The 23,576-nt window shown below is 33.9% G+C and overlaps 2 protein-coding genes and 1 long non-coding RNA gene across 10 annotated transcripts in view; all 3 read left to right on the top strand.

Annotated features, from left to right (window-relative positions):
- Window positions 1-5,096, top strand: part of LOC116110377 — a 129,956-nt gene extending 124,860 nt beyond the window's left edge. For 2 of the 8 annotated variants that reach the window (XR_004124891.1, XR_004124884.1), the window contains 7 exons: window positions 1,267-1,344; window positions 1,702-2,110; window positions 2,243-2,296; window positions 2,528-2,605; window positions 3,252-3,354; window positions 4,226-4,492; window positions 4,837-5,096. Coding sequence is in view for 1 of the 8 variants with exons in the window: in XM_031396607.1 (XP_031252467.1) it covers window positions 1,267-1,308 (42 nt within the window). In the remaining 7 variants the exon portion in view is untranslated. Of the gene's footprint in view, window positions 1-1,266; window positions 1,346-1,462; window positions 1,534-1,701; window positions 2,111-2,242; window positions 2,297-2,407; window positions 2,606-3,251; window positions 3,355-4,225; window positions 4,493-4,836 lie in introns of those variants that run through there. The other 6 variants (XR_004124892.1, XR_004124888.1, XR_004124886.1 and 3 more) reach the window with 5 other exon arrangements.
- Window positions 5,097-15,434: 10,338 nt separating this feature from the next.
- On the top strand, window positions 15,435-18,519 carry LOC116110408 (probable disease resistance protein At4g27220). Its single transcript, XM_031396632.1, has 4 exons — window positions 15,435-16,167; window positions 16,273-16,407; window positions 16,703-16,933; window positions 17,018-18,519. The coding sequence occupies exons 1-4, from the start codon at window positions 15,435-15,437 to the stop codon at window positions 18,517-18,519; spliced, it is 2,601 nt and encodes an 866-aa protein (XP_031252492.1).
- Window positions 18,520-20,663: 2,144 nt separating this feature from the next.
- Window positions 20,664-21,415, top strand: LOC116110385. Its single transcript, XR_004124897.1, has 2 exons — window positions 20,664-20,818; window positions 21,296-21,415. It is a non-coding gene; the product is annotated as an uncharacterized LOC116110385 (long non-coding RNA).
- The last annotated feature ends 2,161 nt before the right edge of the window (window positions 21,416-23,576 follow it).

The following is a 23,576-nucleotide window of genomic DNA, read 5'->3' as shown; positions in this document are numbered from 1 at the left end:
ATACAAAAGCTACGATATAACTATCATCAATTTGTAGTTCAAAATAATATTCTCTATAGATTAGAGTTCTGAAAAAGATTCTATGAATGTGTTGGTCTATAGTAGGAAGCGTAGGAATGGGTAGTAGAGGATTATTAGTAGTTGGGCAAAACGGTCCTATGCGTGCGAATGTTAGGAAGAATTAATTACGTGGGACAGGTGGCAGTAAGAGGCATGTGAATGTTAAGGAAGAATTATATGGGACAGGTGGCAGTAAGAGTGTGGCTAGCTGGGGAATTCTGTTATGGAGAGAATCTGAATGGGATAAAAAGGAGACAGGGAGAATTGGGTAGGATATTCAGAAAAGAGAAAAGTGGAGAGGTGATTGCTAAGTTTAATTCTTCTATGTATTTGGTTTGGTAGAATATAAATCGACTTGACTTTTATTTTGTGGGTATGGCTACTGTTTGTTGATATTTTTCTGGTTGAGTCTGAGTGTTGTTGCTGTTATTGCTGTGGTTTGATTGAGTATTGGAAGGTATCTATCAAGAGGTCAAACTTCGATGCAATCTCTGCAATAAAGCTATATTTTCTAACTGGTTTGTGAGGTATTCTGTAGCTCGTGTTCCTTATGCTGAAGTCAGAGAGTGGAAGAATATTTATCTTCTATCTTCATTGTTCGTGCGTTATTTTCTTCACATATTTGAGGTTGATTTGCACAGTGAAGGTTGTATTATATTCCATTGCTTTGCATTGTATTCAATACTTAGAAGTATGAATTATGTGCCTATGGATATGTGAATTTGTGCGAGTCTTAGAATATGTCAAAGTAATGAACTTTTGGTATTATAAATCTATTTCATGAAATTTTGTTCCTCAAAAGCTGGTATAGATCATTCAAAATTCTGCTTTGGTGCTTTGTATCCATGACGTGAGTATGAATTATGTGTCTAATCATTCCACTTAATCTTCATTTTTGCACTGATCACACAAACCAATTCTATTGCTTATATCTCATAGCCCTCCTATGCTAGACTCGTTGTATTGTTGTAATCACGATTGTGTTGTCTTTGTTACAAGTCTCAAGAAATTTGAAAACACACATGAGCTCTTACCCACAAACATATGTAAACAATCAAATTATGAAATCCTGCTATGAAAAAGTGAACAATTGTAATCCTAAAATGTTTAGAATAATTAATATTGACGATGTTTGAATTGTTTCAAAGATTTGGTTGGAGTTGGACTCATTTGAACATTGATTGGTTTGATTTCTCTACATTACAGGTAGGTCAAGAACTTCCAGGCAGCTCTTCCAAAAGTGCTTGAACTACATATATCTGCAATGTCCAGAGCACGCCTTAGGTGAGTTTTTAGTTATTCTTCTTGAGATTATCATAAAAAGATCAGTGCATTATTAATGTATTAAATGGTAGTAAATAGAACATTAAGTCTTACTCATTGCCTGATTTTTAATTAATGATAAATCATGTGAGACATCTATGTGGGAATCAATAAACTCCTGGGCATACAGCAACTACTATATCAGAACTGGTAATTATCTTAATGTATCACCATAAAACATCATTGATTATATAGAAATATTTACTCAAATTTTTAATTTTTTTTCAATCAAAATACTATCATCAAACGGCACATCAACAGGTCTGATTTCAGTGGTTCTAGTTCGTTCAGACTAAAATCATTCTATTCTTTCCCCAGTTCCTCTTCAAAGAGTGACAAAGCGAAGCTGTGCTCCGACGCTAAAAAGGAACTAATTCTTCCTCTCCTTTCAGTCGAGTGATTTGAAATTCCTCTACAACATCGAATTCCCCGGCATCGGTATAGTTCAAAGACATCCCTCCACTGATCATGCTTTTTCACTTCCAATATATTTTGCCAATGATTCAGAAAGTTCACAGCAAAGTTCAAGTAATAAGGCCTCTATTTAGTTTTTTGATGCATTGCAGCTCATGTTCCTCTGCTTTAAGTCAGACAATGAGATGGATCTTTTTTCATCTCCAATGTACTGCTTTTGGGCTTTCCTTCATTGTGATGTTGCTGGTGTGAAAATGTAACAACGCTTATCTCCGTCACTCATCATTTGAATTGGAGCATCGGAATTTCAGGGGTATATTGATAACTCTTAAGTAGACAAAAGATACAAATATATTGAATTAAATAGTATTGTGAATGTCATTTCCTTGATATATACTACCATCAAGTTTCATGGTCATGAAAACATTGTGTTTTTATCTTCCAGGGGATAAGGGCTCTTTTGTGAGGCATTATTGCTGCTTGAGTTCCCTGTGTTGAGGTCAGAGAAGGATAGAGCTTTTATTCTATCTTTATTCTTTTGCTTTAGCTTTCCTTCATTGTGAGTTGATGCTTTCAAAATGGATACTAATGCTTCCTTCACTAATTTTAGGTTGATTTGAACGGTAGGCTAAAATGTTAAGAATAATTAAAATTGCTGATGTTTGAATTGTTTCAAGGATTTGGTTGGACTCATTTGAACATTGATTGGTTTGATATCTCTACGTTACAGGTAGGTCAGGAACTTCCAGGCAGCTCTTCCAAAAGTGCTTGAACTACCTATATCTGTCATGTCCAAAGCACACCGAAGGTGAGTTTTTAGTTTATGCATTTTACCTTGTTCCCAAAGAAAGTGTCCGGCTGCTGCATTGTCCTAACATTTCCAGTGAACAAAATTCTCTGTTTTACTTGCTGAAATTAGGCCAGGGTCAGTTGATTTCCTTTGCGTTTACACAATTACTTGCCATTCCTCTTGAGATTATCATAAACAGATCAGTGCATTACGAATGTAAACAGAACACTAAGTCTTACTCATAGCCTGATTTTTAATTAATGAAAATGTAACAACGCTTATATCTCCATCACTCATCATTTGAATTTGAGCGTTGGAAAAGGATCCTTATTCTCCATTTTTTAGCTGGTTGTTGCATTATATTGCATTTATTCATTACTTTAGTTTGAATTATAAGCCTATATATGGATGTATATGTAACAAATTTCAGTGGTATATTTATAACTCTTAAGTAGACAAAAGGTACAAAAATATTGAATTTAAAAGTGTTGTGAAGGCAATTTCCTTGATATATACTACCATAAAGTTTCATGATCATGGAAACATTTTCTATTTATCTTTCAACTTCCCTTTCTTTGCTGAACTATAAAAAAATTGTTGTTTAAGATATCATTTCCCTGCAGTTTCTGTTTTACTTTGAATATGTTGTGCTCTATATTTACAGGATATTCCGAGTGCTGAAAAGGATTTGGCCAAACTTCGACGAAATCTCTGGGATAAGGGCTCTTTTGTGAGGCATCATTGCGGCTCCAGTTCGTTGTGTTGAGGTCAGAGAAGGGGAGAGCCTTTTGCTTCTATCTTCTCTTTTGCTTTGGTTTTCCTTCATTGTGAGTTGATGCTTTGAAAATGGATACAGAACTTAATGCTTCCTTCACTCATTTGAGGTTGATTTGAACATTGGAGGTTCTTTCCTATCTGTTGTCAGTATTGTGTACTAACATTACAATATAATTAATAGTTAAGAGTGGCATGAAGGTCATTTAGAGTCGACCTTAGTTTACTACCATATAACGCGATGAATTTAAAATCTCCAGAATAACTGAATAAGGCCTATTTTCTAAGTGGTTTGTAAATCATTATGGCTCATGTTCCCTATGCTGAAGTCGGCAAGTATAGGGCGTTTTGTTTCTATCTTGATTGTTCAGCTTTAGTTTTCCTTGGTTGTAAATTGCAGCTTTTAAAGTACATGTTTCAAAACTTACTTTTTTGACTCATTTGAGGTTGAATTGAGAACAGTGGAGGTTATTTTTCATTCAGTTTCTGTGCATTGTATACATTACTTTAAAGTATGAATCATGTGCCTAGGTATGTCTGATTTTGTGTGTGCCTTGCAATATATATGTTTATGTAATGAACTTCTGGTGTATTATGATTGTATTCGGTGAAACTGGTTTCTGAAAGTTGTTATAATAATTCCACTTAATCTTCTATTATGTTGTGACCACACCCAATCTTTTTTGTAATACTATAGTTTTGGTATAATGGACTTCTGGTGTATTATGATGTTGTTGTATTATGATGTTCTGTAATGCTATACATTTTGCTCCCTGGTTGTCCTGTTGTTGTCCTCGTTTCATGTTTACTTGGTTTGCTCATATCTTGTTATCAAAGCCTAAGAGATACAGAAAATATTCACAGGAGAATGCAGATTTTAGCTCAGAAAACAATGGTGTACCTTCATCTGTGTAAAATCCGCACCTGCCACTCACAAATCAAGGATTGAATGGGGAAAGATCAGATGCTCTGGAATCCCATCTTGAAGTTCCTTGATTTGGAATTCATAGTGTGCAAAAATGCCCCAAGATTAACACCAAACTTTACCAAGTAAAGCAGATCTATCATGTCAATGAAGAGTATTGGGAAGGTGACCTTAACACAAATATACAACATCTTCACAAGAAAGAGGTAAGCATTTAGTTAAAAATTACTTTTCTTTGGATCTTCCAATTCCCCCTAACATTTGAAACAGGACACTAGTCCATTCTCATGACCGTATCTTTAATTTTATATTTGTTTTATAATATGCCTTATCTCAGTGCAAGTCAATAACTCTTTAAGAATACAAAAGCTACAATAAAATTGATATTTAATATAGTAACATGAAAGTCATTTAGAGGCCACAATAAAACTTCATGATCATGGAAGCATTTTCTTTTTCTTTGAAAAACTATCACCAATTTATAGTTCAAAATAACATTTCCCTATAGCTTTTGCATTCACTTTAAACCTGCTGTCTTCTATATTTACAGAATATCAAGAGTTCTGGAAAAATTCAGGTCAAACGTCAATCCAGTCTCCAGATTAAGGCCTCTTATCTAAATGGTTTGTGAGATATTGTGGCTCTTGGTCCCTATGTTGAAATGAGAGAGTGGAGGGGCATTTTGTTTGTATCTTTATTGGCCTGTTTTAGCCCTCCTTCATTGTGAATTACTTCTTTGAAAGTGTTACAGAACTTAGTTTCTTCACTCATTTGAGGTTGATTTGAATAGTGGAGGTTGTTTTTCATTCAGTTGCTATGTATTTTACTGATGACTTAATTAAGTGTGAATTTGTGGGTGCCTTAATGGTCTATGTAATTAACTTCTGGTATATTACGATGCTATTTGATGAAATTGTATTTTCAAAAGTAGTCTCAGTTGTTGTTGTCAAAAGCTCTATATTTAGAGAAAGATTCGAATTTTGAAACTGATATAGGCCAAACTTGATTGAAACTTGTGGAGCAAGACCTCTTTTATCTGTAGTCTGTGTTCCCTTTGGTGAAGCCAGAGTGTAGAAGGGCCATTTGTTTCCATCTTGATTGTTCTGCTTGAGCTTTACTTTTTATGTGAATTGCTGCTATAGAATTGTAACAGAAATTAAGGTTATCTTTACTCATTTGAGAATGATTTCAGCTGCAGTGGAGGTTCTCTTTTCAATCTGTTGCTGTGGATTGTATTTATTACTTGCATATGAATTATTATTTGCCTGTGGATTTGTGTATACCTTGGAATATGCATTTGGGCTAATTATAGAGTAATAAAATTTATTATGATGTAATCAAACATATGTAAACAATCATTGACAAATTATCATCCTTATGGCTACTAAAATCATCAAATGTAAACTCCATGTTAATAATGTATATGGACATGTTAATGTAAAGAAAGAAGAAGCAGGAGAAGCAAAATTATGGCCGATTTAAGGATCGTGTGGATCCTGGGCTGGGGGTTTTCTCAAGGTATGATCTGCCCCTCATGGAGGGGCAGAGGGGCTGTGCTAGGAGACTTGAGAGGGGAGATGCTGCGGTTATTGAGGATGTAAATTATGGGTATTGGAGCATCTTCCTTTCTAACGTTTTTTCTTGTTCAGATTTTCTTTTGGCTCTTAGCAGCCGTTTGTGCCAGAAGAATGATTGGCTGCTTGACAACACTGTTGCAAAGATCTGTCATCGTTCTGATATGGGGGTGATTTTATCCTCTCTAGGAAGCACTGGTTTTGAAAATTGGGCTGTGGGTGCTGGATGTTTTCTCCTGCTGTTGTGGTTTGGGCTTCTGGGACAGTAATGGATGTTGGACCATCCGTCCAGGTGATGGTTTGGGCAACTCTCAAAAGGCAAATAAGTTGATTAGCTGGATTAATGGTTTGGCCTGAATGATGTGGGCTTTGGTATTTTGGGAGCCTATAATTTGATTAGCTTGTTGTTATTATTTTTTTTTTTTGTATAGTTTTTAAGCTAAGTGTTTGGTTTTTGTTATGGGCCTTGGTTAGGCCTAGTGTCTCTGGGCCTTTGTTGATGTGAAGTCTTGAATGTTGGGCATGTTCAAGTTGTTCTCTTGGTCTTAGGGGAGCTTCCTGGTGTTTGTAATTTTTTATTCTTTATATTCAAAAAAAAAAAAAAAAAAACACTACAGTATTACCCAATTAATTAAGATAAAGCAATGGACCTATGACTGGTCATCAGGAGCAGGTAATTCTCTGTATAGAAAAAGGGGTAAATTCTTTAGGAAACAGATGAAATTTTCAAAGTAGCTCTGATCACCCAAAATCTTTGTTTAGAACAAACATTAACTGGCCTACATGTAGAATGAATGTCAAAAATAATTAAATTAAAAAAACAATAAATCGTGCTTTGTCAAACTGAAGGTGGGCTACGGAGCTGCACCTAAGCAATCGAATTCCACTCCTTCCGCTCATCGATCTCGTTCCCGTGGACTGGGATCCATCCGGGCCCCAGCAACACTCAACTGAAGGGAACGAAAGAAGGGGAAGGAGAGGGAGGTTTTTCTTGGTAACCAAATAGAAGCTAATCATTTTTGTTGAATTTCTGCACCAGACCCAAGTTTTCTAAAGTTTTTGTTCAACGCCGCAAACTTTCCATTTCTTTGAGGAAGCCATATTATTTACCTCCATTATTCTGTGAATATTTTCTTTGAGGATGTTTAGTTTTTGTAGGTTTCTGATATATATGCTTTGGTAGGCTTTGAATTACTGTGTTTTATCTCTTGCTTGTATGGGTTGATTCTAGAACGTTGTTCCGTGTTGAGATCTGGACATGTTTGAGCTGCTGCTGCCAAAGTAATTTGTCATTGTTGAAACTTGAGAGGAGCTCAAGTGTGACCTGGTGGTCCCGTGGAGGAGAAGCTAGACTATGAAGGTTTGAGGTTCAACCAAAGAGCAAAGATTGAAGTGTTGTCCAAACAGACAGTTTTTACAACTGATACTTATTCTTGTCTTTGTAATTGAACACATAATTATTTCATAGTGGATTAGCTTCTTCTGGACTTGGTCCCATGGATGTAGGCATGATTGGCGAACCATGTTAAAAATGAGTTGTGTACTTTAATCATTAGTTTAGCAACTCATTAAGCACAACATGAACAAGTAATCTTAATTCCGCATAAGTTTTAATCAATTTGATTGGCTTTAAAACTTTCATCTATCAACCTTGCAGAATTAATGTAAATTGACAGAGGCCTTTTGTGGTGGTCACACAATCAACAGCGACATGATTGTTGAAACCTTTTGCATTAGCAGCGACATGATCGATAGAAACCTTTCAAGTTGGTGGCAGTAAGATTGCCTAGGGCTCATCGCACTGGTAGTGGCTTAATCGACTCTAGCAGTCGTGCAATGGTTGTGTGTTTAAAACCAGTAGCGGTGGCTAGCAACTATCGAGATAAGTTATTAGGTTATGTGTTTTAGGGTTTGAGAGATTTATGTTTGGCTTTTTTTAATTTTAATTTTATATTTTTGGTTTGATTATAATGCAAAATTTTAATTGTATTTTTATGTCTATTTTGACTAGCATTGAAGCCATTAAGATACAAATTTCTTTAGCTCATCATCCTTATGGCTACTGAAATAACCAAATGTAAACTGTATGTTAATAACGTAGATGGATAACTGATATACAAACATGTTAATGTAAAGAAAGAAGAAGAAGCAGGAGAAGCAAAATTGAAAACTGAACAACAGAAGAACTAAGCTTTGTTTCAAAAGGCAGTTGGTTGATGGTTAACAGTGTGTTAACAGAAGATGTGTATACTATAAGGTGTCTTGAATTAACTGAATGAGTGGATTTGTTTGGTTCCTTTAGTTATCTTTAATAAAACGATGCGTTTCAACAACATTAAAACATAAGGCTTAAGCTATCAAAGACGGTTTATGCTTAATGGTTTTGGTTGTAAAAGCTTATTAGTTTAAGCTTCTGGGTTTGTAATGCAGGCAGTAAATAATTGTATAAAAGCTTAATTGTACTCATTCTGGTTCTTAATGAGAAATATCTTACTAAAGTTTAGTAATTTTCTCTCAAACTCTCAGTATTTTCTTTGTTTTTCCTGCATTTCTTCGCACTTTCTCGACTCAGTAAAATTACCCTATCAAAATCTACCATGGTATCAGTGCTACAGACTAACGTCATGGCTTATTTCTCAATTTCGTCAAATATGTTTGAGAAGACTCCTAGTAAAACTGCAGAAAAAGGTTCCAATTTCGGTGATCAAATGTTTGCCTTCAATTTTCCTTTATCTTTGCCAACAATTTCTGTGAAGCTGGTTGAGAAAAATTACAATTATTGGCATTCTACGGTATTGCCAGCATCAACTTCATTTGAGCTTAAAGGTTTTGTAACTGGAACTCGAACTTGTCCTTCCTCTTTTATTGTTGTTAAAAATGAAACTTCAGGTTTAATTGTTAAAGCTTATAATCCTGAATATATGTTGTGGAAGAGAATTGATCAGCTTCTTATAAGTTGGTTGTTTTATTCAATTTCTGAATCAATAATGTTCGGAAAAATGGCTAAGTGTAGGGGTACTTTTGATATTTTGAGGACTGTAGAGAATCACTTTGTGACTAAATCTAAGGCTAGAACAATGCACCTAAGAAATCTGTTACGGAATACTAGAAAAGAAGCACTAAGCATCAATGAGTTTATTCTAAAAATGAAGGAATATGTTGACTCTTTATCTACTAGTGGAGTTGTTTTAACCAATGAAAAACTCATAGCTTATATTTTAGATGGTCTAGGACTTGAATATGATGTAGTCTCTTTGTGCATTTATCTTCTAGAGGGGATAAAGTCACACTTCAAGACGCTCAATTTCTATTGCATAAGCATGAGATAATGTTGGAAAGATACAATTCAGTGCAAACATGACATGAAAACACACTTTGTTAGCACATAAGCAAACCTATTTTAATCACCGTCTTTATACATCATCTTTATCAAACACATAGCAACATACTCCTCATCTAGTCAATTTGCTCCACAACACTATGCTTCACCCTATTTTCATACTTCACCTAATGTACTAACCTATCACTCTCTTTTGCTTGCGATTAGTATATGGACAACTATCAACTAATATCCAAACATTTTAATGTAAAGAAAGAAGAAGAAGTAGGAGAAGCAAAATTGAAAACTGAAGAACATAAGAACTGAGCTTGTGTTTTAAAAGGAAGTTAGTTGGTGGTTAACAGTGTGTTAACAAAAGATCTATGTTTGGTGGGACTAGCGTGTGCCTTCTTGGACATGGTTAAGATTGTATTTATTACTTGCAAACTCTTCTGTTAATAATGTATATAGACAACTGATATGCAAACATGTTAATGTAAAGAATGAAGAAGCAGGAGAAGCAAAATTGAGAACTGAAGAATTAAGCTTGTGTTTTAAAAGGCACTTAGTGTAAAACTTACGTTACTCATGTGACGTAGATAACGTTTTGATTTTCATCAGTTTTAAAGCTTGATGGTCCACATTTGTTGCTTCAGTTTTCAAACGTTTTGTTTAACCATTGATTGGGATTTATGGCAGCCATTAAGCAATGCCATTAAGAGCTTGATGGAAGCTTGGCTATATATAATATTTTGGTCCCTAAGCTCAAGAACTCAATTATACTGAAAAATACACCATCAATATTAGAGTGTCTTGAGAGCTTAGAAGAGCCAAAATACAGCTTCGTGAGTTTGTTTCAATGGTTGGAGGTAATTCTTGATTCTTGGTTTATAGTTTAAGAACATTGTATTCTTTGTATTTCTATTTAGATTGCAGATAAGTTTCTTATAGTTGATATCAAAGCCATATAATACCTCTACTTTGATGTTTTGCAAAAGAATTTTTTGAAGCTCTCTGTGCATGGCCGTTTGAAATTTTTTTTTTTTTTTTAAATCAAAGTTTGTCTTTTAGTTGTTTTTTAATGAAAATAAATGTTATAAATCATTAGGAAATTGGATTTCTATCATTTCTAGCTTTGAAACAATTATTTTGGAGTTTAAATAGTGGATTTCCACCTGGGTTTGGCTATCAGGTTATTTTCGGGTCGGGTATCCAGTTATAGATCCGATCAAAGGTTGAAGACGACTGGAGATGACATGTCAGTTTTCCTTCAGTTTTGAAAACGACATGTCGTTTACTTTTCAATTAAAAAACAAAAAAAATTTAGATCTAGCGTTCTGGGACTTGAACCCGTGATCTCATGTAAAAAGTATGCTATTGAGCCAAACAAGCCACTTAATGTTTTTTTGTCATTTAATTGGTAAAACTAAATTTATACCATTTCTAATTTTGCTCATTTTAATTATGCATATTATATTAATTTTGGCTTAATTATATGCATTTTTGAATAAGTTAAATTGTGCAAAATCCTAAATTAATTATGCTCATATTTATCTTGCATGAATTGATTATATCTTTCTACATGCAATTTTTGAATGAGTATATATGGATAAAGGCATAATATTAAATGTTATGCATAATATTATAGTTTTAATTATGCAATATTTATGCTTATGAGAATATTTTGTGCATAATAATACATATTAGTACTTGATTATGTAATTCCTAATATTAGCTAGTCTTTATGAGATTTAATGTCTAGTGATCCATATAATTTTATTAATTAGAGAATAGTCACAGCATCTTTAATTAAATAAAATTATAAATTATGATGATTAATCACATAAAGAATATTAGACATTAATTGTAATTAATTATACTCAATATAATAATTTTTTTCCCACAGGAATTTTTATTATATTTATATATTAATTATAAAATATCAAGTTATTCATAATTTACTCACAAGAATTTGAATTTAGTAAATAATTTGATAGTTTTATCATAAAGTTTAATCATAAGGAATAAATGAATCTGCTTGAATTAGAAATTTAGCCCACAGGCAATTTTTATGTCATTAGATTCAATTTTTTTTTTTTTTTTTTTTTTAAGCATGATTTACATTGGTAAAGTATGATATTTTGTTTAGGCCTCAGTTTTAACATAAGCATATAATCTATAATTTTATGCAGTCATACAACTTGCAAATTTCTCTGATATTCGTTTTGATATCCCTGAACTTAAGGGAGATAACTATAAGGTCTGGAAGGAGAGAGTTCTTCTTCATTTGGGGGGGATGGACATAGACTATGCTATTAGGAAAGACGAACCACCAGCACTCACTGATACTAGTACTGCAGCGGACATCATGCTTTATGAACGATGGGAGCGATCTAATCGTCTCAACATGATGTTCATTAAGACTAGAATCTCTGCTAGTATCTGTGGTTCTGTTGATCAGTATGAAAACGTCAAAGACTTGCTAAAAGCCATTGATGATCAATTTGTCACTTCAGACAAGGCACTAGCAAGCACCCTGATCATGAAGCTCTCATCCCTAAGGCTCACCGATGTGAGAGGTGTGCGCGAGCACATCATGCAAATGAGGGATATTGTGGCTCAATTGAAGAATCTCGAGGTTGAATAAAATGTCGGAATCTTTCCTGGTGTACTACATCTTGAACACTCTTCCGCACCAATATGGACCCTTCAAAATCTCATACAACACACATAAGGATAAATGGTCAATTAATGAACTTATAACCATGTGTGTTCAAGAGGAAGAGAGACTGGTGATGGAACATAGAGAAAGTGCAATGCTAGCAATGCATGGAAAGGGAAAATATCAAGCCAATCAGAAAGGGAAAGGTAAAATGCCTCCCCAATGTGGTATCAAGAAAGATTCCAAGTGTTTCTTTTGTAAAAAGAAGGGACACATGAAGAAGGAATGCACCAAATTTCAGAAATGGCTTTCTTATTTTATATGTAGATGTATTTTGCTTGCAACCAATGATAAGGGTTTGCTGCATGAGGTGAAACAATTCCTCTCTAAGAATTTTGATATGAACGATATGGGTGACGCATCTTATGTTATTGGCATTAAGATTCATAAAGATAGATTTCGAGGTATTTTGGGTTTGTCTCAAGAAACCTATATCAATAAGGTTAGAGAGATTTCGAATGAAAGATTGTTCACCAAGTGTGGCTCCCGTTGTAAAGGGTGATAATTTCAATTTGAATCAATGCCCAAAGAACGATTTGGAAAGGAAACAAATGAAGAACATTCCATAAGCTTCTATTGTCGGAAGCCTGATGTATGCTCAGGTTTGTACAAGGCCTGACATTGCATTTGTTGTTGGAATGTTGGGACGATATCAAAGTAATCTAGGTTTAGACCACTGGAGAGCTACAAAGAAAGTGATGAGGTACCTTCAAGGAACCAAAAACTACATGCTTATGTATAGACGGACGGACAATCTAGAAGTAATCAGTTATTCAGATTCAGACTTTGCTGGTTGTGTTGATTCACACAAATCAACATCAGAATATGTTTTCATAATGGCTGGTGGAGCTGTATCTTGGAGAAGTGTAAAGCAGTCCTTGACTGCTACTTCCACTATGGAAGCTGAGTTCGTTTCTTATTTTGAGGCTACTTCACATGGTGTATAGTTAAAGAGTTTTATAGATAGACTTAAAATTATGGATTCCATTTCTAAACCATTGAGAATATACTGCGATAATTCAGCTGCTGTCATTATGGCTAAGAACAATAAAAGTGGAAGTCGAAATAAACACATTGACATTAAGTACTTAGCCATAAGAGAGCGTATTAAGGAAAAGAAAGTGGTCATTGAGCACATAAGTACTGAATTGATGATCGTTGATCCTTTGACCAAAGGCATGCCACCATTGAAATTGAAGGATCATGTAGAAGAAATGGGATTTCATTCTACTATGTAGTTGTATATATAATGTTTGAATAAAACTCTTATTTACTGTGATGTTTTCTCATATTCATGTGCACCTTAATTTCTTTTGAGAAAATTCATCTGTAGGACCAAGAATAAACATAGAGTTTATTCATCAAGTAAGGTTGTCATATATGAAGTAAACTTGAGAAATCAAATGCATTGTAATACCTGGAAGATAATACTTGTTTTATTTTGAGGACTTGTTGTCATGATTCGTGTATTTGTTTCTTAATGAAATAATGGTTAAAAATATGGACCAAGTGGGAGAATGTAAAACTTACGTTACTCATGTAACGTAGATAACGTTTTGATTTTCATCAGTTTTAAAGCTTGATGGTCCACAATCCACATTTGTTGCTTAAGTTTTCAAATGCTTCAGTTTTCAAACGTTTTGTTTAACCATTGATTGGGATTTACGGCAGCCATTAAGCAATGTCATTAAGAGCTTGATGGAAGCTTGGCTATGTATAATATTTTGGTCCCTAAGCTCAAGAACTCAATTATACTGAAAAATACACCATCAATATTAGAGTGTCTTGAGAGCTTAGAAGAGCCAAAATACAGCTCCGTGAGTTTGTTTCAATGGCTGGAGGTAATTCTTGATTATTGGTTTATAGTTTAAGAACATTGTATTCTTTGTATTTCTATTTAGATTGCAGATAAATTTCTTACAATTAGTTGATGGTTAACAGAAGATGGGTATAAGCAAGGTGTCTTGAATTAACGGAATAAGTAGATTCGTTTGGTTCCGTTAGTTATCTTTAATAAAACGAATCGTTTCAATAACATCAAAACACAAGGCTTCAGCCATCAAGATGGATTAAGCTTGCTTACTTGTTTTGGTTGTAAATGTTTAATGGAATGATCTTGTTACCCTGAATGGTACTCTTATTTATATATGGGCAGGAGGCTTTGATAGTTGTGGCATAGTTTTGATGTTTATATGAGTTGGGGATGGAATCTGGTTCCATATGTGGAAGATGATGTTAGCAAACAGTTGCCACAACACTGGTGTGTGCCTTGGAACGTGGCTAAGGTTGTGAAGAGGTCTTGCTGTTGTGGTATGCTTTATAGTTAGGCAGTCAGCTGGTGGTTTGCTACAGAAGCAACAACAAACTCTGTATCTCTAAGGATATGGTGTATGGGCCGTCTGGGACTAAGAAAATTAGGCTGTGGGTGCTGGGTGTTTTGTCTTGCTGTTGTGGGATAGTAGTAGATGCTGGACCGTCCGTCCAGGTGATGGCTTGGCCAACTCTCAAAAGGAAAATGATCTGTTTAGCTGGATTAATGGTTTGCCCCGAATGATGTGGACTTTGGTGTTTTGAGAGCCTATGGATATATGGATTAGAGAAGGGCCTCTAACTTGGAGTTGGGTCATGGATCCTTATGTTTTTTCTCTCCTGGGCTCCAATGGGTGAAATTTGAGGAAGGAAAAGAGAAAGTCCTAGGCCCTTTTTTTCTCGATTTATGCATAGCGGAGTAAGTTGGATTGTTGTTTTCAAAATTTGCTTTGATTTCGACATTAGAGTTGTTATTTTATATTTTTAATAAAGAGTTAATGACATTTAATAAAAATTATTTCACTAACATTTAAATGTTACCGATTAGTGTTTAATGTTAGTAGAATCTTATAAAAGTGTTTGGCACATGCATTCCGTGGTCTATATATATTTTTTTTGGTGAAAATTTCACTAACATTTAAATGTTACCAATTAGTGTTTAACGTTGGAGCTGCATCTATGAATTGTTTGATGAAATGCCCTAGATACCCTTTCGATGTAATTTTTTTTTGATGAAATTTTTTAGTTTTATTAGAATCTTTTGTTAATTATATTTTGGGTTCCTCCTATGGCTACTGATAAAGTGATCAAGTCTTATTTCACTTCTCCATCCGCCTCTGTTTCCAGTCATTGCTATTATTGTTTCATTCTCATCAATCACTAATCTCTTCATTCTCTCCTTTCCACCTCTCTAAACACCTCTTTCTACTGCTTTTTTCAATCTTCTTTCTTTCTTTCTTACAGATAAAATAAGTAAACATACCCGCTTCCATCTTATTATTTCTCGTTTTTAGATCCTCTTATTCTATATATATTTCTTTAAAAAAAAAAAAAAAAAAAAAAAAAAAAAAAAAAAAAAAAGCCTCTTCGATCTTCTTATTTCTTTTTTTTTTTTTTTTTTTTTTTGGCTCTCTGATTTGTTCGGTCTCTGTTCTATTTTCATTTGCTTTTCTGTTTTTCAAACTTCAAAAACAAAAAGAGAGAGAAAGGAAAACGGACTGAAAATGGTGGAACCTGCCGGGGATATCGCGAGTCTGGTGAGTGTTGTTCTCGAGGTTGGCAAGTGGTTTGCTCGTCCGATTGGGCGCCGATTTATGTACTTGTACAACCACAGGAACAACTTAGACAATCTTGAAAATGAAGTTCAGAAGCTGAAGGATGCAAAGGAGGAGGTGAAGAATAAGGTTGTTGCGGCTGAAAACAATGTGGAAAAGATCAAACAGAGTGTTAGGCAGTGGCAGGATGAAGTGAATTCCATCATTCATGAAGCAGAGCCGTTGATTGCAGAGAAAGCAAACGACCGATGCTTCAAGGGATTTTGTCCTGATTTGATCACCCGCTACAAAGATGGTAAGAAAGCATTCGTAATAAAGGAGGATAATATATCTCCACTCCTGCAGCAACTAAAGGACTTCGATGAGGTTTCCTATCCCACTGCTCTGGAGGACTTGTGGCTCAAACCTGACAAAAATTATGATCTTTTCATATCAAGAGATTCCACTTTCAGAATTGTACTCAAGGCGTTAAATGATGCTAATGTTAATGTTGGGGTGTACGGGATGGGTGGCATCGGAAAAACGACTCTAGTGAAGGAAATAGGCAGGCAAGCCAAGAAAGAGAAGATCTTTGAGGTGGTGGTTTACGTTGAGGTAAATAAAACTCTAGACATTGAAAGGATTCAGAAAGAAATTGCGCGTAACTTGGGTGTGAAATTCGAAGAAGAGACTCAAAGAGCGAGTAAGCTGTATGAACGATTGAAGAAGAAAGAGGAGAAGATCCTTATTATTTTAGATAATCTTTGGGATGAGTTTGATTTAAAGAGTGTTGGAATTCCTGATGAAGTTGATGGTAGGGGATGTAAATTATTGCTGACAGCAAGAGAAAGACAGCCATTGCAGAAGATGGGTTGTCCTAATCCTTTACAGATTGACAGTTTAAATGGTAAAGAGAGTTGGAGACTGTTTAAGACGACAGCAGGTGATCATGTTATGGAATTCTCAATTTCTTTATATATAATTATACAATTTCTAATACTTTAATTATTAGTCTTGGCCCTCTAGATCTCTTGGCAAAATTTATTCTTTTTAATTTCTTAACACATAAATTCTACTTCCCGTGTTTTTTATGTGAATAAAAAGAATTAAAGTAAATATAACGTGAAAAAATAATTCAAATTTTAAAGTTTTAATTTCAACAGAATAATTGTCAGCCTACTTCTCACTAATCTGTTGATTTTTTTTTTTTTTAAATTAAATAACTTTTTTCCTTGTAGGTGATTTTATTGAAACACAAGAGTGTAAATCTCTCGCGGAAAACATATGTAATAGATGTGGAGGTTTGCCTATTGCTATAGTTACTGTAGCAAAAGCATTAAAGACCAAGAGACATTCATCTCAGTGGAAAGAAGCCCTACGACAATTCAAAAGGTCTTCCCCGAAAAACTTCACAAGAGATATAAAAGAAGCATATGCAACGATGGAGTTGAGTTACAAGTACTTAAAAGGTGAGGAACTACAAAAAACTTTTTTGCTTTGTAGTCTAATGAGACATCAAGCTTTCAGTTTAGACTTGGTCAAATATGTTATAGGTTTGGATATATTTCATGGAATCTATACGATTGAAGAAGCACGAGATAAAGTAAATGCATTGATCTATGACCTTAAAGACTCATGTTTATTACTTAGCGGTCACACCTATGAATCATTTTCAATGCATGATTTTGTTCGAGAAGTTGCTTTGTCGATTGCAAATAGGGATGATCATTTATTTTCCGTGAGAAATGAGATAAAGTGGGAATGGTCTCATCGTGATAGACTAAAAATTTGCAAAAAGATATTTGTACGTGATAGTACTATTGGTGATCTTAGTAAGGGGTTTTTGGATTGTCCGCAGCTTGAATCTTTTTTCATTAATAAAAAGGTTGGTGATTCTCATGTCAAAATTCCTGATAATTTTTTCATAGGCATGAAAAAACTCAAAGTTCTAGATTTGGATGGAATGCAGTTTTCCTTTTTGCAGTCGTCGCTTGGTCTCCTAGTAAACCTTCAAACATTGTGTTTGGATTATAGTGAATTTGAACATGTAGCAATCATTGGAGAGTTAAAGGAATTAAAAATTCTTAGCTTACGAGGTTCAAGTGTTGAGCAACTGCCTAAGGAAATAGGTCAATTAACTCAATTAAAGTTGTTAGATTTAAGCGATTGTGATCAACTAGAAGTTATCGCCCCAAACGTGTTATCAAATTTAGTCCAATTGGAAGAGTTGTACATGAATGGATGTCTTGTTTTGTGGGAGGTTGACGGATTCAATATTCAAAGAAATGATGCCAGTCTTGAGGAGTTGAAGCATCTGCAGCTTACCACTTTAGAAATAGACATTAAAGATGACGAGATTGTGCCAGAATGCTTGTTCACCAAAAAGCTAGATAGGTATCGAATATCAATAGGAGCTGGGTGGTCTAAGTTTGGTCATTCATTTATATCTTCTGATTTGAAGCAAATGGGAATTAAGAGCTTCAGTTATGATAAGCCAATCACTTCAATTAGGAAATTGAAATTAAAGCTAAATTCTACCATTTGGTCAGACAATCTGCAAGGTTTCAAGAATGTTGAGTGCTTATGCTTAGACCAATTGGAAGGGATCAATAATGTTGTTTTTGATTTAGACAAAGAGGGTTTCTCACAATTGAAACATCTTTGTGTTCACAATAATCCTAACGTTTTGTGTATCGTTGATTCAATAAAGTGCACACCTCATGATGCCTTCCTTGCCTTGGAGTCATTGATTCTTTTCAATTTGATTAACTTGGAGAAGATATGTTGTGGTCAACCCACAATAGATTCTTTCTCCAACTTAAAAATCATAGAAGTGGCGCATTGTGTTAAATTGAAGAATATTTTCTCATCCTCCAATTGCAGAAGCCTTCCACATCTTCAGACAATTCACGTGGCAAATTGCAAGAATATGAAAGGGATTTTTATTGCAGAAAGAGAAGATAATGTCAATAACAATGAAATAATTAAGAGAGTTAAATTCTATCAATTACGAACTAAGGGAAGAAGAGTTCCTCGATCTTGGCATGACACGTAACACTTCGCCCACTGCAACATAAGACGATAGGGGTATGCGACTAGACCTGCAAGACTCGCTTTGGGTTACTCCACGCCCGCTGTTCGTAGCCTTTATAACGAGCACCTGGTCTAGTGGCATACCTTGAAGTTACATATACTGCTCCAGATGCCAGTGGACTCTTCATTGTCCTCATCATATAGAGGGTTCCTGGTGCCTCCATCATGTTTGCAGCAAGTTTCTTATCCAGATTTATGCAAAGCCCAAGCCAAATGAATTTTGGAGCAGCAAAAAGACTATGAAGATACTTGCAAGGGACTATTGGCTATAGAATTTGGTACAACTACTCTTCAGACTTTAAGTTGGTTGGATATAGTGATAGCGATTGGGCTGGATCGGCTGATGCTATGAGAAATCTTGTTATTCATTTTCTCTCGGGTCAGGTGTATTCTCATGGGCCTCCACGAAGCAACAAACTGTAGCTCAATCCTCAGCAGAGGCAGAATATGTGGCTGCGTCAATGGCAACTTCTCAAGCAATTTGGCTTCGAATAATTTTGGAAGATGTTGGCCAAAGTCAAGAAGAAGAAACAGAAAGATTCTGCGACAACAAATACAAATCAGCCATTGGAAAGAAGACTTTGAGGAAACTTCCAAGGATTGCAAGTTTCTACTCAAAAGTAAAGACACCTTCAACATTGCCAATGAGACAGAAAGAATCAACAACAAATTTGCAATCCAATGATACTTTCACACCACTTTTTAATGGAAAGGTTTGGTTCACAATAAATTTATACTTATCTATTATAAATATATTTTTTTCTTTTAATATTTATTGTCTTTTGTTAACACATATAAGAAACAAATTCATCATTGACAAGAAGAGAAAAAGAAAAAATCTCATATACTAAATAAAAAATAATGTAAATAAGATTACTCTTCTCATCTTTTTTCATAAATTCTTCTAATGATTTTAATTTTGACATGCTAAAGTTTTTGTATGGACACGTACCTCAAATGTTTGCATATGTTAGACAGGTAGAGTTTTCCTTATTAAGATTCTTAACCCCTGGGCCTAGGGACAATTATTGCATCTTTACTTCATTGAATGCAGGTTGTTTTCCCCAATTTGAAGACCGTAGAACTGGAAGCAATTAATTCTGAAATGATCTGGGACAACCAACTTCCAATAATGTCTTCTTGCTATCAAAGTTTGACACATTTGATCATTATAGATATGGAGAAACTAAAATATGTATTTTCATCTTCTATGGTAAAAAGTTTTGAGCAGCTTCAGCATCTTGAGATAAAAAGTTGTAAAGAACTAAAGGAGATTGTTGACAAAGAAGAAGGAGCAGAAGCAGCTGCTACAATTATATTTTCAAGGGTAGAATTCCTTGAACTCAAAGACTTACCAAAACTTACAACTTTCTACCCTGGAATACACACTTCAAGTTGGCCCAAGTTAAAGAGGTTGGAGGTTTCTAATTGTCGGAATTTACGCATTTGCACTTCAGAATACAAGGTATGAGCCTTTTTTGTTTCTTTAATAATAAAAAAATTAACAAGTATTGCAAGAGACTGTCACTAGCCTCTTCAACATACACACGTGTTTTACATTTTGGTTAGGATTTATAAAACACTTCAAATTTTAATTCTAATTGAGCAATTTAAAACATATTTTTCTCAAGTATATTAACTTACTTTCTATCTGATGCAAAATAATGAATTTTATAATATAAAGTTTTATTTGATAAAATCTTTTGAAAATGAATAAAAGAATAATGTTAAATTTTTTTTTTTTTTTTTGGTATTTTTAAGAATGCTGAATTTTTTAGTATTGATCGATTTATGAAAAGAGCTTTTAACAAAACGGACTTTGAAACTTACTGAAACAATTAACTTTGGTGCAGGTCGTTTTCCCCAATTTGGAAGATGTCAGGCTGCATGCAATTAATTCTCAAATGATATGGGATAGCCAACTTCCAATAATGTCAGATTGCTATCAAAATTTGACTAGTTTGGTCATCAAGGACATTGAAACACTAATATATGTATTCCCATCTTCTATAGTCAAAAACTTTAAACAACTCCAACACTTTGAGATAAATTCTTGTAAAAAGTTGAAGGAGATTATAGCCAAAGAAAGAGCAGAAATGTCTCCTCCATTTATCTTTCCATGGGTAGAATTCCTAAAACTAGAAAACTTAGCAGAACTTAAAACTTTCTACCCTGGAATGCACACTTCAGGATGGCCCAATTTAAAGAAGTTGGAAGTGTCTACCTGTGACAAACTACAAATGTCCACTTCAGAATACAAGGTATGATTTCTTTATTCGATAATAAATAAAAAAATAAGTAAATTTCTCATAAACGGTTAAAATATAATTCATTTTTGTTTTAATAGTTTTCTATCGTGCAAATGAAAGACTAATAGCAGACTTTTAAATAAAGGAAAAACATTTTTTTTCCAATAATATTTGTGTAGAAACTTTTTATACAAAGTTTCTTTCAAATTGAGGTATTTTAAGATGATTGAAAGACTTTAATTTAAAGATAAATTAAAAATAGTTTGTATCAATAATTGTATATGCAACATTACTCTTGCTTTCATTGTTTGTTTAAGTGGATTGGTAAATGGGCGTAGATTTTGAAAGAGAAAAAAATGCCACGTGTCAGTTTGAAAGGTTAGCCAAACCTCCAATAAAATTGGCATGTGATACAACTATAAGAAACAATTATTAATTATTTACTTTCACAAAAATACTAAAACGAAAATCAATTAACTGTGAGTGCAGGTTGTTTTACCCAATTTGGAGGCCTTAGAACTGCATGGAACCAATACCGAAAATATCTCTCAACTTTTGAAAACATCTTCTTGCTCCCGAAAGTTGACTCGTTTGGTATTGGAGGAGTGTAAAAAATAAAATATGTATTTCCATCTTCAATGATCAAAAGCTTTAAGCAACTCTAACACCTTGAGGTAAGCAGTTGTAAGGAATTAATGGAGATTGTTAGCAGAGAACAAGGAGAAGAAACAAATGCCAAATTTGACTTTCCGCATGTAGCTTTCTTAAAACTTAATGACTTACCACAGCTTACAACTTTGTGCCTTGGGATACATGCTATAGACTGGCCATGGCCCAAGTTAAAGAAGCTGGAAGTGTATGATTGTGACAAATTTCAAATACTAACTTCAGAAAATAAGGTATGAGCCATTTTTCTTCTTTAAAGGTTTTTGTGTTCAGAAAATAAAGAGCACTTTTTATACACAAAATTATAAAAAATTTTAGTTAATTTTTTCTTTTTGTTTATCGGTATCTAAATGTCTTTACTTCAACCTAGAGAAGACAAAAAGCAAGCATCAACAAATCTAATTTAATTGGAATTATATAATTCATAGGCCAAGGAAATTGAAATATGTTTAATAAATTTTGTTAATTAAAAATCATTTCTAAAATAAATTAAGATTAGAATAAAATAAATAATTTGTTTTTAGCATCATTCTTTAAAAAAAATTCGAAAAATCATAGTAATAAAAATGCCAACGTTTTTGTTGTACAATTTATCAAAAACTTTGAAAATAAAACCAGTAATGGCAGACTTGTAAATAAAGGATTTTATTTTTTTGGGTGTTGATTTGATTTTGTTTGATTGATTTGTAGATTAGCCCCAATTTGGAGGAATTGGAATTGGTATTAAGAGCAGACAACATGATGACATGGCAGTGTTTACTTCCAAAAAACTTCTCTTGCAAATATACTGTTGAGATCAAAGGTGATAAATCAACAAATATTCCACTTGGCATCCTTCAGAAATCTTTTGATTTGGAAAAACTCGTACTAAGTTCTAGTTCATACAAAGAAATATTCTCATATGGATTGGATAATAGACATGCGGGAACACTGATGCAGATCAAAAGTTTAAAGTTGGATAATCTTTTTAATCTAAAGAACATATGGAGTAAAGACTCCAAAGTGGACTTTGTTCTTCAAAATCTTGAGGTTTTAGAAGTAGATTTCTGTGTCAAATTGAGATGTGTGCTGCCACCCCTAGCATCTTTTGCAAATCTAACAGTTTTGAGCATAAGTTGTTGCTGGGGATTGATAAAATTATTCACACCCTCAACAGCCAAAAGCATGGTGCAATTGAGGAAAGTAAAAATTGGGTTTTGTGATAGCCTAATAGAAGTGGTACCAGATGAGGACGACGTTGGAGTGGAAGATAAAATTGCTTTTGACAAATTGAAGTTGTTGTCACTTTTCTGTTTAAAAAGTCTCATATGTTTCTGCTATGGGAATTTCACTTTCAAATTCCCAACTTTGGAAGAATTAATTGTGAGAGACTGCCCCAACATGAAGACTTTCTCTAAAGGAGATACAAGTGCACCATGTTTACAAAAAGTAAAGAAGCACAAGGGGGACACGGAAGGATATTGGAAGAGTGATCTTAATACAACTATACAACAATTATACAAAAAAAGGTACTTGTCTTGTTAAGAATTATTTATCTCTAAATTTCTTATTTCCATGAACGCTCAATGAAATCTTGATAATATGATTCTAAAAGATATTTAATTAGAAACAAATATTGAGTTTCAAAATATATATAAAACATAAATGCATAAATTTAAGAATATAGAAAGTTCAAATTTTAAAAGGAAAACTAATTCAATTTTAAAAAATATAAATATTTTTTGAAAATGGTACATATCAAAATGTAGTACCATTCGAGGGCTATAGCAATTTCGTGGGGTTGCTCCCGGTAGTTGGCCCAGCTTGATGCTTATTGCACTTTAAAAATTTGGTTCATCTTCATATTGGAAGCTTACCTTTACTTCTTTTGATTCATTCTGGTGTACAATTACAATTTTAATAATATATTTTAAATGATTATGAACATTTATGTAAGAATTAAATATTAAAAAACATTTTTAGTAATTTTCTTTAAGGCTAAACTTGTCAAAAAAAATGTTATTCAAAAGTGGGGATCCTAATAAACTGGGTGGGGCTAAAATTACTTCCCCATCTTTTTAGCTCCCAAATTTTAGCACATTAATTAGTCCAAAGTTTTACCATT

This window comes from Pistacia vera, unplaced genomic scaffold (genome assembly GCF_008641045.1).
Source record: "Pistacia vera cultivar Batoury unplaced genomic scaffold, PisVer_v2 Contig601, whole genome shotgun sequence".
Taxonomy (NCBI): domain Eukaryota; kingdom Viridiplantae; phylum Streptophyta; class Magnoliopsida; order Sapindales; family Anacardiaceae; genus Pistacia; species Pistacia vera.
This window is presented reverse-complemented; position numbering and strand designations above follow the sequence as displayed.